General features: G+C 40.6%; 1 protein-coding gene across 1 annotated transcript in view; it reads right to left on the reverse strand.

The window, feature by feature from the left end:
- LOC112973018 (rap1 GTPase-activating protein 1-like) overlaps positions 1 to 18588 on the reverse strand; it is a 45041-nt gene that overhangs the window by 13949 nt on the left and 12504 nt on the right. Inside the window, exons 6-17 of the mRNA XM_026080362.1 lie at positions 11539 to 11642; positions 9962 to 10040; positions 9589 to 9642; positions 9407 to 9490; positions 9050 to 9150; positions 8257 to 8386; positions 7840 to 7995; positions 4387 to 4458; positions 3979 to 4065; positions 3216 to 3350; positions 1540 to 1686; positions 193 to 296 (exon numbers count right to left, since the gene is read on the reverse strand). Of these exons, the coding sequence (XP_025936147.1) occupies positions 193 to 296; positions 1540 to 1686; positions 3216 to 3350; positions 3979 to 4065; positions 4387 to 4458; positions 7840 to 7995; positions 8257 to 8386; positions 9050 to 9150; positions 9407 to 9490; positions 9589 to 9642; positions 9962 to 10040; positions 11539 to 11642 (1253 nt within the window). The remainder of the gene's footprint in view (positions 1 to 192; positions 297 to 1539; positions 1687 to 3215; positions 3351 to 3978; positions 4066 to 4386; positions 4459 to 7839; positions 7996 to 8256; positions 8387 to 9049; positions 9151 to 9406; positions 9491 to 9588; positions 9643 to 9961; positions 10041 to 11538; positions 11643 to 18588) is intronic.

The following is an 18588-nucleotide window of genomic DNA, read 5'->3' on the forward strand; positions in this document are numbered from 1 at the left end:
TCCTTTCTTATTCTTTTTCTTTCCATGATTTGTCCATTTTTCCATTAGCTGATAGGCCTTTTTCCCATTCCAGCCATTTCCATTCAGTTCTCATTCCTACTGATTCCTTCTGTCCTTATATGAGCTCTTCTATCTCCCTTTTCTCATCTCCTCTTGTCTTTTCTCTCTGCCTCACCTTCCCATGGCTCATACCTCTTTTCCTCCTGTATGTTCTCAATGCCAATGGCACTACTTCGACGCCCATGGAAGCGGCTGGCTCGAGTGCATGATGGGCTCCTACCAGGCATGGCAAAAGACTAGAAAAAGGGAAAGTGTGACAGAAAATAGCAAGAGGAACTAGACAGGAAAAAAACTGCGAAGAACTGGAAAAGTGTGAGAGAGTTTGCTATGTGGATCCCAAATCCTCTCCTTTACTCTGGTATGCTATAGCACTGCCCAGCTCCACCAGTGCAAGAAAAAATACTTTCTGTCAGTGAGAAAGAGAAGCAAAGTCGTACAGAGATGGTCAGAGAAAGAGACAGAGAGATATAGAAACAAAGGCAGAACAAGATACACAGTCAGTATGCAGAGAAAGGGGCTCAGGAAGAGAGGTATCCCTGTATGAAGAGAGAAGGAGAGGTAGCATCAGAAAGAGGCAGAGAAAACTAGAAGTTAAAGGACAGAAGGAGGCAGCAAGCCCATGTCATTACTATTCTGTAGCTTTGTCATGCTGACATAAAGAATGCATACAACTAAGTAAACTGTCACCAAGAAACTCCCGCACTGAAAAGCTTACTCAGAGATGCTCTTTTGAGTTTGCCTATATTGACATCACTAGGGCAGAGACCACAGTCAACTGGATGAAATTTAGCCAAGGTGACCATATTTTCAACATCAGAAATACGGATACTTTCCTGGAAAATATTTGTCATGGATTTATCATGTCCACACCGATCTCATATCTTTAGCATCCCTGTTAAACAAGAAAGACTTTGACAATACCCATAATTACTCACTTTTTTTCTCACCCTAAACTCTATTCATTTTGCTATTTGTTCCCAACACGCAAATTCCATTTACAGCAAAGCAATGTCTTGAATAAACATTGTGCAGTTGTTTATATTACAGAGAAAAATTTTGACTGGTGAAATTGAAAAATGAAACAGTTCTAGTACCCCAACATTCTCAGCTCTTGTCATTAGACAAATACAGTACCATTCTGGTCAAACCACAGTGCATGCATTTTTTTAAGTTATGACACCCTGTAGGATCTAATCCAGGATAGCAGAGCTAGATGTTTGATATAAAGTCACATTTGTCTTTCTTTTCACAGTCTGCATCAATCTCAGTTCTAGTTCATGGATGAACTGGGGCTGGAGACAGGCATAGACAAAACAGATAGACTGCAACATATGCTGTCTAAAACCACTTGTGAAATGGAATGACAGAACCAAAAGAGGTTCACAGAAGGAAAAACTAATAGGGAAAGAGAAACAAAATGTATGGGTGGGTCCCACAGGTATGCTGCGTTCTTTCTTACAGTCCACCCTAATACCTTACCGGGGCAATGGCCTTAGGGCCCTCGGTGACACTCTGGCTGAGGGCAAGACCAGCTGTAGTTGGGTGGCTGGGCAGGGTAGCTGACTGCTGTTTTCTCATGGATATTCCCATGGTATCCAGGCTCTGGCTGCGGCCTCTGATCACTCGCTAAACAGAAGGGAGGCAGGGAAACAGACAAGCACAGATACACGTATAGACATGCATACAGTAGGGCAGAATGAAAAACACCACAGAAAGGGTGGAAAGCTGGGACAGACCCACACCAGTACCACAGAAATCCTAACTCCTAGAAGACAGCATTCTAGATATTACCCATTTTTGGTCCTAGCTGATTCATGAACCTCACTGCCAGGGAAGAACTATTCCCAAGTATATTCTCTGCTTTCACCTCCGTTGTCCTACTGCAACAAATAAAGATTCCCTACCAGTATCACAACTTTCTAGATAAGACAGCATCATCTGGAACAGTCCTGCCCAGTATAGGCTACAAAACACAAAATCAAACTCCTATTCAAGACTGTATAGTTCAGTCTTGCACAAACTTGAGTGCTGGTCCCAAAGAGAAAGCAATAATATCAAAATCTGCAGTATTTGAAAAAGCCATTTTCTGAGTTTACTCAGTCTTCTCCAGCCTGMTTCAAAGGCCATCTGTGTACAATGACATGCAGATCACAGCATCTGCTAGAAGTCAAAAAAGCACATTTGGGGATAATTAATGAAAGACATGGAATGGGTATGAAATTCCTGGTGAGCAGCAAAGGTAATGTAGGCTTTGTACATATAAATTTACACCACACCAAAGCATCCCAGCTCTGACCAAAGGTATGCAGATATGTAAATGGACTAGTCCACAGCCCTTAGCAAATCTAACCAGCCCACCAGACAAAGCATGAGGAGGTTAGCTGAAATAATGCTATTTATATTAAGAATCTCTGTACAGACAGATAACATGTTATACAAAAGAAGTGGTGAGACAGAAGTGGGAAGGGAAAGCAGTCAGGCAATTGATGTAAGATCCTTCCTATATAATCAGTTCAAAACTCATTTGCCTGTTTATGCACAAACTCCGCTTTCTCACATCTTACACTTGTAAAAGTAGGTTCTGTCACCTAATCCTGATTTTTAAAAAAGTGCTTTAAGCTGAACAACAGGAAATTAGCTCTGGCTTTTAGAAGGAAAGCAAAACGTCACAGTTTTCTAGACATTACACTCCTGTGTGTTAGAAGTAATCATTACATGTAATTCTTGTAACTCCCAGTCATAATGAAAATGAACTGAAAGAGATCTGCTGCTTCCTACTGGTTTTTACAATTCCTCTTGCAAGCACCCGTTCTCTTTTCTATACATCAATGAGTGAAACCCCATCTGATACTAGATACCAGCATGAAGCATAAAGAGTTTGACTCCTTGAGGACAGTATGGGATGCCATACTGCACCAAGCTGTAGCTTTTCAGAAAGGAGAAGAGGAATGGGAAAAATGTATTTTCTTGAGGGATATGGTAAAGAACAATTGAAGATGCTCTAAAGAAAGGCTGCTGTAGGGAAAGATGTCTTCTCTGTCTCACCCTAAGAACAGCTGGTCAGCAGGGTCAATATTCCTTGAGGGGACACACAGTGAGCTTGAGCTCAGTGTGAGCAGCTGGCTAAGGAACTGTCACAATCCACCAAGGCTCACCTTGAAATTCTCAAAGAAACCCCCACTGCCATTCTCCATCTTGTCATCCTCCCCTATGGGCAAGCCCATCATACTGCGGCTGCGAAGCTGCAGCTCCTCAAAAAGGATCTCCAAGAGGGCACTCCAGGTTCTCTCCTGCACCAACAGTGGAAATAAAAAAACAGCTATTGTTTTGGGGTGGTTTGGGTTTTATGCTCTTTTCCCAATGCCTCCCATCTTCCCTTAAAAAAATAAATTAATTTAGACAATATGAAGTAGTTTCAGTTTTGTAGTTATAGTAATACTCAGCCCTTTTGAACCCTCTCTAATCAAGACATCTTTACAAGGCATAAAGGCCATTAAAACTTTTTTACAGATGTGGAAACTGAGGCATGGGTTAAGGGCAAACAGTTTTTTTCAAGGTCATCCAAAAGTCAAGCAGCAGAGTCTGGAAGAAAATTTTGGTACCTTGAATCAAAATCAATGAGTACACTCCCTCTAACAACACTGACTCTCACACTAATACAGAATTTCCTCCAGCAATGTGTGTGTGTCATACTCCCATTCTCATCTGAGGATTAAGTCTTTACATTAGAATGTACCTTTTCATATCATGCCTGCTGTAAAATAAGCATTACATGGCTGAACAGAATTACATTTAATCTTCCTTTTTTAAGGAACTCAAAATTAGAAGAAGAAAGTAAAAAATTATACCCTGTGTTCTTAATCTGGCAGTAACACAGTTTTATCATTTTTAATACGAACAAACAGGTAATAAACGCACCTCTAATTTAGCAAATTTTTCTGATCGGTAGCAGCTATACTCAGCGTTGATGAGCTTGGCCAGGAGGAATTCACGAAACTCTGCACTCTACAACATAAGATGAAGACTATACTGGAGATGAAGACCAGACTGGAGATGAAGACCATAATATAGATATCAGATGTGAAGAGCTCTGCCTTACTACTCTTTAGACCTCCAAAGTCATCTAGCCAGATTGAAAACACTGACTCAGAATAAAAGTAATAAAAAACAAATATTTATGTATAAAATATATAAAAGATATAAAAATATAAACTAAAAATATATAAAAATGATAATGTAAAATGTATAAAAATATATAAAAGTAAATAGATATATATGATAAAAATACATCCCCTTGCCATCTAACACTGGACCAGAGACACAAACCTTTCTAAATATGGCTGGATTTGGAAGAGAGGGCCCAAAGAAGGGGACATCATCTCGGGCTGTGACTGAAACCTGAAACAATACATGAAAAAAAAATCAGTGTCATAACATAAGTGAGACTTTCAAAGCCTCCCACAGCAAGAAGAACTGGAAAGTACTTTGTCTTAGTCAAGAAAGATTGTTCCTTTTTGATTCTAAAAGACAACATCTCAAACTAGAAGAATGGGACAAAGAAGCAAAGCAAAATAAGGCATTGGCTGAGGGGTAAGGAGCAGCACAGCTCCAGGCAGAAAAGAAGAAGAAACAGAATGCTAAAAGGAACAAATCTAGATAAAAAAAGAATAAAACCAGAAAATAAATAAAAGGTAGGAAGACCTCCAAAGGAGAATTCACAAACAATAGCTTTCTATTGAAAATCAAAGTCCTGTTTGTTTGCAGAGGAAGATGAGAGGAGCTGAGGGATGTTTAGCACATTCCACCCTATATGTCCTACACGAGTATTCCTCCAGCTGCAAGTGTGAGTAACACAGATATTCAGAGTGTGAACATCATCAGAAGAAAAAGAAAAAAACCAAAACCTTCACTTGTACTGTGTGGAGATATGAAAACATCAGATAGAATAAAATCCATCATCTCATGCATGACCTTCTTGTGAAAACCTTGCCATTTTGCAAAAAGACTTCAATCTACTATGGTACTTCTGAACCCTCCTGAATCATTTACATATCTGAGAAAGCTAATGCAATCAGAAATACAGTATGATATCCACTGTAGCTATCCAAAGGATATCTAATATGCTATCCATTCTCTGTTCCTGGCATCAGTGAATAGATGTGCTGACTTAGCTCCCAAGAATTCAGCTAGCTAGATGTGCACACAGTAATAGCAACAAAACCCAGCCAAGCCAATTAAGTTAACCAGTATATTTAGAACAAAAAAAGTAGATGCTTCTATTCAGTCTGCAAGATTTATCTCCACTAGAAGAAGCTTCTGTCACTGAGGTTGTACTGACCTTTTTTTTGACAGAGACTCCTCAGTGGAGATGCACTCTATGCTGAAAGGAGTAGTTCTGTACAGTGACACCATCTCTCTGAACCAGATGTGCTAAGCAGACAAAAGTACTTTCCCAGTAAGAGATAAAGGGATCAGTGCTTTTATTTTTTTTTTAACTTGCTCCTACCTGACACACTCATGCCAAAAAAATAACTGTAAGGGAGTCCTGGACACCATCAATGGTGTAGCTAGCACTCTTTAAGTCCAGTGTGTAGCCTATCTAGTTTTCTGTATAGTATCACTTAACTCTTCAGAGCATATAACTTTAAGTGTATGCAGCTATGTTACCCAACACATAGAGCACTTAGTGTGTTTCACAGTTATAATTTTATCTTTGTGTTTGAGATGAAGCAATACCATTCTTTGCCATTTCATACAACAGGGAACAGTGTCAGAGCAATTTAACAGAAACTGCCTCAGAATAACACTGGAAATGTTCCAGAGCCAGAGGCATGGATTTAATGAGGGAAAGAAGGAAAGAAGCCTTTGACTTCATTCAAATTTCTCACATTGCAGGCCAGCTCCCCTAATCACAAGACCTCCCTCTCTCTCCCAATAGATATCCACCAGTTAAAATCTTGTGCCTGTTTCTGATTGCAAAAATTGATTTAAAATAATAAATACTGTGAATATTTCAATTTAACCATTAAGCACTAAAGCTTAAATACATGGAAAAGATGGGTAGAAAAAAATCTTCCCAAACTGAAATCTCTTATGTACTAGAATGCTCTCAAGGTAGAGTTAGTTGAAACCCCTTGGGAAAAGCCTTTAGAGAAAACTCTGCATTGGCCCCAGGGTCACGGCTGGGATTATTTCTTTTTTATGAAATGATATAGGAAACCCTATTATAGCAACAAAAACAATGCCATTGCAGACAGGCAGAGAGGAGACCAATAGTAGAAAGGTACAAGATAAAGGACAAGCTTCCCCAGCTCTTACTCTTTTAATAAAAAAATCCACTGAATTTCTGTGCCCTACAAAATGGACTGTGAGAGAAGTGAAACCCCATGCCCCTGATCATGATGGTGCTATTACATTGCTATAGACCTGGCTGCCAATAGTACAGGGAACACTTGAAACTGGCAGTTCCACCCCCAGTACCCTATTTGGTGGGAGATGTGATAGGATCTTGTTCTAAATTTGATATTCTTGGCATTCGATAGATCTAAAAGGCAGGACTCCTTACTCCTTATCATCACCAAATCAGAATTACCACATAATATAAGACATAGGATTTTACTGCATTTTCTGCTTGGAGTTCAATCACTGTGCTTGAACTAGGGTTTTTTTTAGAAAGTATCCCATCTTGATTAAAATGTTTCTACAATGGAAAATCCACCATAAAATCAAGTTTCTAAACTTTCTATTATCTCAGGACGGTTGAAAGCTGAACATAAAGTAATATAGATGTTCATACAGTGACCTGTGACAGAGAAAAAGCTATGGAAAGAGACGGCAGACAGGGAACTTGTGTTCCATTAGGGCTCCCTTCCAGTGTGGAGCCTTAACAGGTAGCACACCCCTGCCAGATGGGCACGTCAGATAACCAGATGCAGCCGGTTAGTTCCATAGATCAGGTCAACCAGCTGTATCTGCCATGTGCAGTCTTAGGATGGGACAGCTCTCAGCACTGTGCTGTACAGCATGAGCAATGCAGAAATGACTGTCACAAAGTGTCACTCAGGGTCACCTGAACAAGATTCATTCAACATATAAAATACAAGACATATTTCCCCCAAACTGAATCATTTGCTCCTCATGCTCTTTGATATAAACACAGTTTTTTTATCTGAATTTATCTGATTTCAATTCCCAAGCCTTAAGCTTTTGAAATTTGTCAGCTACTTTGAAAAGCATACAAGTACATTCTAGTTTCACATGTTGATACTTACAGACTGATCAAATCATACTTTGACCTTCTCTATGCTAGGCAGTAAGCAGTCCTGCTTTCCTTTCAGTAAAATACTTGTGTTCCAGAATTTTAATCATTCTGAGCCTCACCTCTTAGCCTTCTTCAGCTTACCAATGTCTTTATGAAATCCGAATACTCACCAAACATGAACACAGACTAAATAGTAGCAATCACACAAAACAGGGGACTTCTGCAAACCTATAGAATAAAGAAAATAGCAGGAAGGAGATTCCTAATCAGAGATCAAAGAGTGAGTGAAGGGGAAGGAGAGTTGGTGGCAGCCACTGGATTGCTATGTTTATTGATAATAGATTTAATTTCACTGATAATGTTCACTTTCACTGATAACTCTGATAACACTGACTGACAGAGGAAGCAAAGCTGTTGGGATTACAGTTGGTTGAACATGTACCTCTCCCAAAGGCTCAAGAAAAGGTTTCCACTTCAAGGATCAGTATCACTAAATCATCACTATTGGCTCCATTTACCTTGTAGAGAGTCTCCCCACTGGTGCTGTGAGTGAGCTGAATTACCACATAAGCATGTAAGAAATTAGAAGCAATCATATCAGGAACAAAAGGTGTGTTTTCATCCTGGAAGATGATGGCTACAATGTCATTCCCAATGTGACGCTTCCGCTGAAGCTGGAGAGAAAAAGTATTAAAAAGGGGATGCAGGGGAAAAAAAGCAGAACAGTAAGACAGGGCCTCCCTCCTCAAACATCAATCTGTCTAGTATCTCCAACCCATCCCATCTCCTCAGTCAAAACCCTCATCACTTCTTTTACCATTACTCCGGTTATAACTCCCAACATTTAAGCAGTTAGGCATTCTCCCCCTAACTAGCCCCTCATCAAATACCCCTCTCATTCACCCTGTTGAATTCCTCAGCTCTCCTTACAATACCTGCTGGGAATCTCCCTCAGTGAAGGGCAGCTTTGTAGACACATGAAACATGATCTCCTTGCCCTGGAAATTTGTATAGACCGATTCAGTGCCTGTTTGACCCCTAGTGATATCCAAGCCTCCTCGGAACCTGAATAAATCAATTCCATGTGATAGGTTGGGCAGGATAGAGGTGAGAGATAAGAATGTGGAGAGAAGAAAGAAGGTATCAGTAACACCAGCACGTACATCAACATTATCAAAGGTAATTTTTAAGAAATCAGTGATAGAGGGGCACCACATCTTCCCAAAATGAATGCACTGACTAAAGCCGCACTATGTTTCTGTTGATGAACTCCCTTGCTTACTAAAAACTACAAAGCTAAACCAGGAATCATTAGAGGAACTCCTTTCTTTGGCATTCCCCCGAGAAACAAAATCCATATGTGAGAAACATACAGTGTATAGATTGCCACACAGAAACAGACCAAAACTCTCCACTGGCATTGTGAAACCCACTTACCTCCACACAATCAAAAAAAAATTATTCTTTGCTGATGCTGTGGGCCAGACTGAGATCCTATCAGACCTGTAAATGAAAACTGCCAACAGTGGGCAGTGGTCTGAACTCCAGCTGGCTTGCAGAGAGGATGGTAGACAAAAGCATTCTGGGCTCCTACACCTCCACTGGGATTCCAAGAACACAGCACTTTTATGAAAGCAGGGCTTTAACAGAGTTGCTCATTCAGAGATGAAGCCTCATAAGCAGTGTTCCCTAACTCATACTGACTTTCGAACTGTGCTGGTTACACACCCACGAAAATCTTGCAGCTGAATCCTGTCACCAAGGAAATCCAGGAACTCCAAGAAGCCCAGACTCTCTTCTGTGTTACTGAAGACTTCTTCTTCAGTTGTCTTCAAAAGGAAAGAAAAAGTGATAAAGAGCACAAACAGTACAAAGAATAGGCAATGATTTCTACACACAGTCCCAGCAGCTTTGAGATCCTGCACAAAGAAAATAAATCAACATAAGGCAAGCTTGTATCCTTTCTCTTTACAGAGCCTTTATTTTCCACAGGATAACAGACCTTGTTATCACATTTAAGTTAAGAGAACTGGCTCTGTGTTTTGCCTCAAATATCTTGGGATCTGGAGTAAAGAGGGAGCTTACCTGTCCAGGTTTCTGGTAGATGACACCAAATTTGAAGTTATTGCTTATGACATGTTCATCAAATGCCACAATAAGCTGTGAAGCCTGAGGGAATGAAAGGGGGAAAAATACAAATTATGAATTAATCTCATCAGCCAGCGCTTGATGGTAAAGGGACATACAGACATAACAGTACATTATACCTTGGGATAGAGGACAGGAAAGAATCGTTCAACATTCACATCCTCGCACAGTAGCTGCCGAGAGAGAGAGAGGAAGAGAGAAGTGTTATCAAAGTGTGCTCTTGTTTGCTGCAGTCATGAGAGTGAGGACATTGCTTAATAATTATTTGACAGGAGTCCTTTCAGGAGAAAATGCTAAGGTAAAATTAGAAGAAGAGAGAGAAGAGAAGCTAAATGGAAGCGTAAAAGGGAAGTTTATGTCAGTACTGGTGGAGAATAGTAAAAAAGAGGGAAATGGGAGGACAGAGGTGTGAAAATAACGTGAAGGACAAGGGTTGGGAGAGGCAGAGATAGACTCATGGTGTAAGTGTGAACAGGCAAGCGTGGATCTCACCTTTGCCATTTGGACAGCATTGGGAAACTCCTTCAGACAGGAAATGGGGATGAGATCATGTCTGGTGCCAGTCCGAGTTCTGACACAAAACAAAAGAGGTTAGAGCAAATGCTGAGGGAGACATAAGCAACTCTGTCTCTTTAAAGAAACAGTAGCCATTCCTTCAGATCTATCCTTAAAGCAATTAATTCCAGAGGATTAATTTTAAACCTAGCACTTAAAATCACTAAAAAGGAGAAGTATTTATGCTTCTTATTGCTCATCACTTGTTGTTGGGGAGGAGGGGAAGATGAAAGAAATGCTTCATCTGTTGCTCCTTTGCCTTTGTGCTTTAATACACATTTTGCACTTTTTTCTATTTTTTATAGAAATATGAATGTTGAAATATGATTCATGGACACAGTATTACGATGGATACAGAAGACCATACAATGAGGGTTTGAAGGACTGCTAAAAGGTCTGTTAGATACAGCCTAGGTAGGTCGACCTGTGCAAACTGATGTATGGTAAGCAGAAACCGGTGTAGCGCTGTCCCAGAAAACAAATAGAGAAAAGTTTCCTTTCTCTCTCCCTATATTAAAGGAAATCTCTCTTTCTAGAGGAGAAGAAATATTTGACTGTCACAGTCATCTTCCATCTATATAAACAAGCTATTGAGAAGGGTGTCATATATAATAGGATATTTTAATAAAATAATTAATATAATCAATACCAGCCTGTTCTTCACCAGACTCTTTCTATATAAGGTTTTTGGGCTCAAACTTTTCCTGGCACAGCTCACAGATAGGCTGTCTGTGGGGGTTTTTTGTTTCTTTTTGAATTTTTTCAGAAGATTATTCTCTGCCTGGCACTCTTCTCTATCTACAATGGAGGAAAAACACCAGTGATTCTCTTGCAGCTGACTCCTATGCAACCCGAAGTTTTCTGCCAATCCTGGATGAGAGATTCAGTTGCTTTAAGTAGCATATTGCCTACTGGAAGTGCATCCAGCTAACAGTGTGCTAAAAAGCTTTTCTGTAACATGCCTATCACCCACACAAGACCATCTCTGCTCTTCCTCTAGCTTATTCAGCATCTCTCTCTGGGTAATGGCCCTCTGTGGAACCCTCAGAGGTTGGGGGTGGGACCCCCAAAGGTAATGGTATTTTGCAGGCTGTCTTGGAAAGCTAATTAATGTTCCAGCTCACTGTCAGGTGAGCCTTAGTCTCAAGTACAAAGTACAAAGTTAGGCCTGAGCTAGGCTGCCCTCTACCAGGGAATGCATCTTCTCCTAGAGAGTACTCACATGTCTCTAAGTAAACAGAATGAAGATAAAAAGTTCCTTTTTGAGGAAAGAACAGATATTTTTCTCACAGGAACTCTGAAGATGTGCCTGAAAACACCACTTCAGCTTTCTGAAGGAAACTGCTGAGAGATGCTCAGAAGGGAAGGCAAGAAAAGAAGGCTTAAAGGTTACTTTGCAGTCCTCCCTAGGATAAAGACTCATGAAATTCATACTCATATCTATGGGAAGGGAGTTCCTGGTAAGATGAGAGACACAGCACAGTACCAAACACTTCAGCAACAGGCATTGTTACCTCAGCAACAGGTGTAGGTTTTCCTGTTTTTCAATCTGTTCATATTTCACAGAAAGTACCAGGTAGCCCAAGGATGTGTCACTGGAGTAAAAGTTCTGGTGCTCCTGAAAACAGGAAGTCAAAGCAGATTATTCCCAACGCACTTCCCAGAGAAGTTCACCAGATTTTTTGCATACAAACTATCACTCAAGATTAGTTTATTTTTTTTCTTTAACTAGCAATGGCATGCTTGAGAACATTAATATGCTGTCTCACAGTCACCTTGACAATCAACATATAAGTACATGACGCAAAGTCCACCCCCTGTCAGTTGAGCTCCTTCTCAGCTGTAGACTATTAGAAGGGCTCCTGAGAAGGAAGCAGGATGTTTTCATCAACAACATTCCACAACACATTTTAAATAACTCCAGTTTCTTGTAAATAACTTTTCTTCTTAAATTTGAGGGACTGTCCCTGCATTTATTCACACTCTGTATGACTAAGCAGTGATCTCTAGCACATTCAAATGGTCATGGAAATTTTCTATATGAACAGTACTGGCAGGATAATTATACCAAATGCAATATCACTTATGGTTGATCTCTAAGAGCACCCACATCTTGGGAAGGATACAGCCAGAGCTCCAGGAAACTGTTTTGCAGATGAAGACTGTTCTCAGCAGTGCCTTGAACTTCAGTGTTGTGTGCCTCCAACATAGAGAGCCATTCTGCCTCTTCAGCCAAATAATGAGCCATGATGCAAACACTTGACAGTCTCTGTGTGGAAGTGGCTGCGGCCATAGATCTCTCCGAGGTATACAGCCACAGGGGGCTCCAATAGCCTGATTATCTCAACAAATATAGCCTTTTCACATCAGATATGAAGGGAAACTTCAAGCACAAAGAGAACACTGCATGGGTGGAATCATCCAGAAAGATTTAGATCTCTCCCATCTTCCTAGCAGAGGTAATTATCATCAGAAAAAACACTTTATGGACAGTTCATGAATGGAGTTGGCTGCTATATAGACTGACTGAACAAAGAGGAGAGAATGAACTCTTCTGTCATCAGCAAATAGTCCAGAGTTATTGGGATTGATGTATGAGCAGGAGAGACAGATCAATGAGAATGTCATGCAGGGGACCTGATTCTCTTTGGATTAGATTAGATTCGTATCTTAATCTGTTGCTGCTAATGAGAACATCTTTTAAGGGGCGCTAGTACATTCCAATTTTTAGCCTCCAATCCAGGAAATAGAATAGAATGAGATTGGTATTGTACTTCTGAGTTAGCAATGATGAGAGGTGGGGGTAAGAGTCCTTCTCAGTAAAGCAAAAACAAAAACAAAAGTCCTGCAACCACACAAACCAGTAGAATCCTGAAAGCAAAATCATCTCAGCTACACTACAATAGGCAGAATTATCAGTGCCTTCTTATGCCTTGGAACCATGAAAATCAGAAGAAAGCCATATTGCAATCTGCTGACCATGGAATCAGGAATGTATCCACAGAGATCCTCAGCACAGAACAGAAAATCAAGGCTTTCTTTTGGTATCTTTTGCAGAGAAATTTTGGGATGTTCCAAATCCCAGATGATGTACCTTGTCGGAGTGGGGGGACGGACCCGGAGTAACGATGAGTCTCAATATGAGTATGGTCATTTTCCCCTTATTAGAGCTTACACAAAGTATACATATTGACAAGCAATACGCATGCGCTAGCAATAGTTACATGATTGGTTACAGTTTCTGTCCACGCGCATAAAGCGGATATATGATTGGTGCAAGGYTGCTGTCCACGCTCCRTCGACATTTATGGAACCTAGTTCCGTCCAGACTTGTTTACCAGTTTTGTGAATACCTTCTTTTGTAGTGCTCAAGGCCGCTGCAAGGCTCACTCGGCCGCTGCAAGGCTCACTCGCCTTGGCCTACATTCCTTCCCTTACCCTGAGAACGGGATTGCTCATCCCAATCAGATCATGCCCTCTCTCGCTTAACCATTCCTCCACATACCTAAAGATATCCAGCTGGATTTCCCACTTGTGGTTCTGTTAGAAAAAGAAACCCTGTCCACTCACTGAGATATTAAAAACTCCCAGGAGATAAGCTGCATACACCTTAATGGGGAACTTGATTCCCAAATTCCACTCGTCAACTCCTTCATAGAGAAGAATATCAAATGCCATCTTGTTTGCTGATATACTTCCTAATGCTAGTGTTGTCTATCATCTGTTGACTTGAAAAGTATAAACAAAATAGTCTGTGTATATCTCATATTGCTTAGATTCTGTTCTGATGCACACCAGTGGTTTTATGCTGTATGGCTGAAGGAATGAGCTTCCCAGCCTAGACGCAAAGTGTTTGTCATGGTAAATTACGTGTAAGAGGGAAATAAAACACCATTCTCCTGCAAATATTGAATGGGTTGTTCTACCATCCGCATAAGAGCCATCTCAAATCCAAGACAAAGAGTCATCCGCAACCTAAGAAGATGGCCAGAAAAGCTGCAGTCTGTAACTAGGATCACAAGACGCAGAGGAAGCATCATAGGAAGCATTGTATAAACGCATGCTTGCACATGACATGGAAGTGGTATGCACTGGGGCAGTAAGCTGAGTGTCCAGTTGCACAGTCAGAACTTGCATGATCTAGAATCTGTTCTGTGAAAGGAATACTCTGGACACAATTAATTAATAATAAGGACTGAATGGAAGCATTGTGTCATTTGATCAAGAAGAGTTGCTGTGCAACAGGCGGACAACTAGCGTTCTAAGAGTTCATTTCTCAGCCTTTTGCCTAGAAAATACAGTAGAAGGTCTGTTGTGTCTCAGGCATCTTGCAATCTCTCCCAGCTTATTGGTAAAATCTCTTTTGGATGTGGAAAATTCTAAACAAATTTTTGTATTAGTAGTACTTCTGAACTGCTGTGAAACAAAGATAGGACTAGTGAAATGCTCTGATATCTACATGGAAGTAGGCATCTTGAAGTAAAGAGAAATAAAGCAATCCCTTCTTTGGAAAAGAAAAGGAATACCTAAGACTTCAGCCACTACCCCGAACTTGGATGTGAAGGTGAAGCTATTGAACATTTTTAAGTATAAGAGATATCAATGTCCTGCTTTCCTCTTTGATATAGAAAAAGGACACCAAGACCCTCCCTGCTACTGACTTACAGGAAAAAAGTTCTATGGCTCCAGTGCTAGCATAGTCTATCTTCTGCTGAAGCAGGCTCAAGAAGTGGGTACTGAAAAAGACAAGGTGTAAGTACAGAGCAGCAAATGGGCAAACTGACTCTAGCTGCAGCGTCCAAATCACAGAAATCCAGTGTGATCTGTCACACAAGTCAGTGGTAGTGACTGAACCTATCTCTACAGGGGAAGAACAGCCAAAAGCAAAGAAAGACACAAAGGCAGAGAAAATGGTTTCTTTCTCCTGAGTATGACTTCAGGCATACTATGATGTATTTCTTCTGAGCATTACTTCAGGGATACTAATAAATATTTGTGATGTGAACAAGAATCAGATGCAGTAGTCAGAGTGACCAAGGGTAGAAAGCTAGAGCAGTTGAGGAATACATAAATGCAAGGAGCAAAACAGAGCATGCTCAATGACCAGGTTAAAGTCTGAAACCAAGGAAGCCCATAAACCAAAGCCATCCATATGCTAAGGTAGATGCCCAAGACAGGCTCCATCATGAAAAGATGGAAAAATGCAAATAAAAGTCAGAACTAGAAGGCAGAAAAAAGGAACAGGAGCCAAAGTCTGAAGTTAGTTGCAGCTGAAAGTCACACTGAGCTGCAAAGACCACAAAACAGAATGCCTCTCAATGAGACTTCTGAGCCAGATTCCAGCAGGTCTGACTTACTGGAATCTTAGTTGCTGTGGAGACCGGGCTGTGTCAGATCTGTGGCTGGCCACAGCCAGACAGAGCTGCATAAAGGGGTGCAATCTTTACCAGGGGACCAGACACCAGAATTAATGGAGGCTTAAAATAATTGAAATTTTGTCACCTTTCAAGCTACTCTGGCTGCCTAGGTTTATCCTGAGTGTAAGCCTGGGTTATAAACTGAGATCTGTGTAATCGTAAGTATGAAAAAAACTGTAATTTCCTCCTTATGACTTTTTCTTCCTCCTATGATTTTCTTCCTCTGTGAAAACACATAGGGAGCAGAAGGCAGAGTCCTTCAACATACAACAGCATTTATCTCTGTCTGTCAGTGTTAAATAGAGATGAACCATCACAAGTCTAAATAGTTTATATGGAAGATTGCAACTCAGTGGTGAGAATATACCCTGAAGGCAAGATGACAATGTTGGTCAGAGTCATAGAAACAGTTTGTGCAACATCTAAGGTAGTCTGAAACGGAGTTCTGGATGTCAGATGGATCTCTGTCAAAAGCAACTAGATATGTTTCATGAGGCCAAGAGAATCAATTGAGAGAAGAGGCCAGGAGTGCTGACAATTCACTTGCAAAGTTATAAAGTTATTAAGGTATCAGCCATATTCTTAGTTGCTTGTTTTTGAACAAAGCGTTGATGAAATAGAATTATTTTGACTACTCAGTAGCAGCAATTGCACCAGAGATGAACAAACCAGACAAAAGTAAAAGAGGTCTCCCCCATGGAACCTGGTAAGTTTCATCACTTCTTTTGGCAATAGGAGCATATGAAGCCAGGGAACATCAAAGGATCTTTATAGGATTCAAAATGGGTTCATTAGCTCATTCTCTTCCTTCAAGAGAATTAAAAACAAAAAACAATCAACTTGGAAAAAACTCGGTAACCTCTGGTCACCTGGTAGGTGACCAAATGATTATGTGAAGACAAACAGGAAGACAAATATACCTGAACCTCCAAACATATCAACAGTGATAGATACCTAATAAACTTACAGTACTGCTTAGGCAGCATCATTATTCCAGCAAGATGTCTTACTGGAAGAGTGTAAGGTGTTGTTTGCCAGTCAAATGACAACAAGGACCTAGAAACTAATGTCATTGCTGGCAACTGCAGAACACAGAACCACTAAGGCAGGGCTGGTACCAAAATAATACCTGATAAGGTTGTCTCCGTTCAGGCCTTCCCTGCATCTCTGCTTGGAGAAAACTGAAAAAAAAGAATCTTGGGCTGATGTCAGCTTGTCATGACAGGAAAACAGTAACAGGCTCCTAAACACACGCATTTGCATGCCAGAAAAAAATGATCCTAAATATGAGAAGACCCGCAGTCTTGGCAAGTCAGAGAACATGTTTACTGAAAGCATAGACTTGCAGTAATGAAACGAAACTTTAAAATAACAAAAGACATCATTAAAATTATACCTATTTAATAAAAATGCCCTTTGAGTGCTTCAGTATATCAAATAGTTTCCACCTTTTTCTCCTAGGTTAAGCCAGAATTTCCCACTAATAACTTAAGATGCAGTTTCTTGCCATTATTTTATTGGACAGTTTTAGTCTGATTTAGTTCCCCAATACAGTTCACAGCACTGCAGAAGTACTTTAACTAGCTCAAAGAAGGCACAGCATAATGGAGAAATACATGACCACTTGCAAAGGTAAGGCAGGGATTTCTTCCTTCATCAGCAGTGCCAGCTTCAAGTCTTTATGAAACTGCACCCTAAGATTCTTTAACTGGCATTTCCAATGTGTACCATTATTAAAACTTTTCTTACTTCAGGCTACTTCTCTCTACTATAGCCTTCTGAAGACAACTTATGCAGTTAATATTTTCCACAGTATAACACATAAGCTGTTACAGTCTTCCTCCTACAGGCAAAATGAATCTTACCGTGTAATCATCATAAAACCAAACATAGACCATGAAACAGAGGAAAGGAACTGAGTAATGGCTTGTATGTCTTAGCACATATTTTTTTGTTTTGTAAGGTCTGCTGTAAGGTGTTCTGTAAAAAGGGTCAAAAGAATTGTCTGGGTTTGAGTGACTTAGCATATGCATACCCACAACAAAAATATGCATATAGACTATTGTTTTAATTTTGTAATACCAGCTACACTCTAATCTCTCCATTCACTTAAAGGATATTCTCTAAACAACTTGCTGTGCCTCTCCCATCATATCATGCTTATGGACTCTTTTCTCAGACTAAGAAATGACCACAGTTATTCAGAACATGCAAGAGCTCTTTTTTTACCTTTCTGAAATAACCTTCACAAGTTTTCAGCAAGAAGAGAATCCAGGTGGCACAGCATCAAAATCACCGGTCTCTCCAAATTTGAACTGAAGAAATAATTTCCTTGTGGAAAAGCTGTGAACTCTTTCCTTACCTAAGCCTTTAAGCCATGCATACTGCCATGTTTACATAAAGAGCTTCCACAGTCCAAGTCCGTTTCAGCAAGCATTTGCAACCTTTCATACCCGTGACATCTGATAGTGTTTTCTGTGATGGAGACAGGAGTCCTGTTCACTTTGTTCTTTTGTGGTACAGGCTTGCTCACTGACTTATATGTTTAATGAGACACAGATACATATTCATTTCAATTAAGATTAACACCACTTCCTGCCAAAAAGTTTGGTCTACTTCTTTTTCAGTTTCTTGTATTTCTCAAGTAAAAATCACAGAATCACTGAGGTTGGAAGGGACCTCTGGAGATCATCTAGTCCAACCCCCCTGCTCAAGCAGGGTCACCTAGAGCACATTGTACAGGATTGCATCCAGGCGGGTTGTGAATATCTCCAGAGAAGGAGACGCCACAACCTCTCTGGGCAACCTGTTCCAGTGCTCTGTCACCCTCACAGTGAAAAAGTTTTTCCTCATGTTCAGATGGAATTGTCTGTGTTTCAGTTTGTGCCCGTTGCCTCGCGTCCTGTCGCTGGGCACCACTGAAAAGAGTCTGGACCCAACCTCTTGACACCCTCCCTTCAGATATTGGTACGCATTGATAAGATCTCCTCTTAGCCTTCTCTTCTCCAGGCTAAACAGGCCCAGCTCTCTCAGTCTTTCCTCATAAGAGAGATGCTCCAGTCCCTTCATCATCTTTGTAGCCCTTTGCTGGACTTGCTCCAGTAGTGCCACATCCCTCTTGTACTGGGGAGCCCAGAACTGGACACA

Source organism: Apteryx rowi, unplaced genomic scaffold (assembly GCF_003343035.1).
Source record: "Apteryx rowi isolate R43461 unplaced genomic scaffold, aptRow1 scaffold_515, whole genome shotgun sequence".
Classification (NCBI taxonomy): Eukaryota; Metazoa; Chordata; class Aves; order Apterygiformes; family Apterygidae; genus Apteryx; species Apteryx rowi.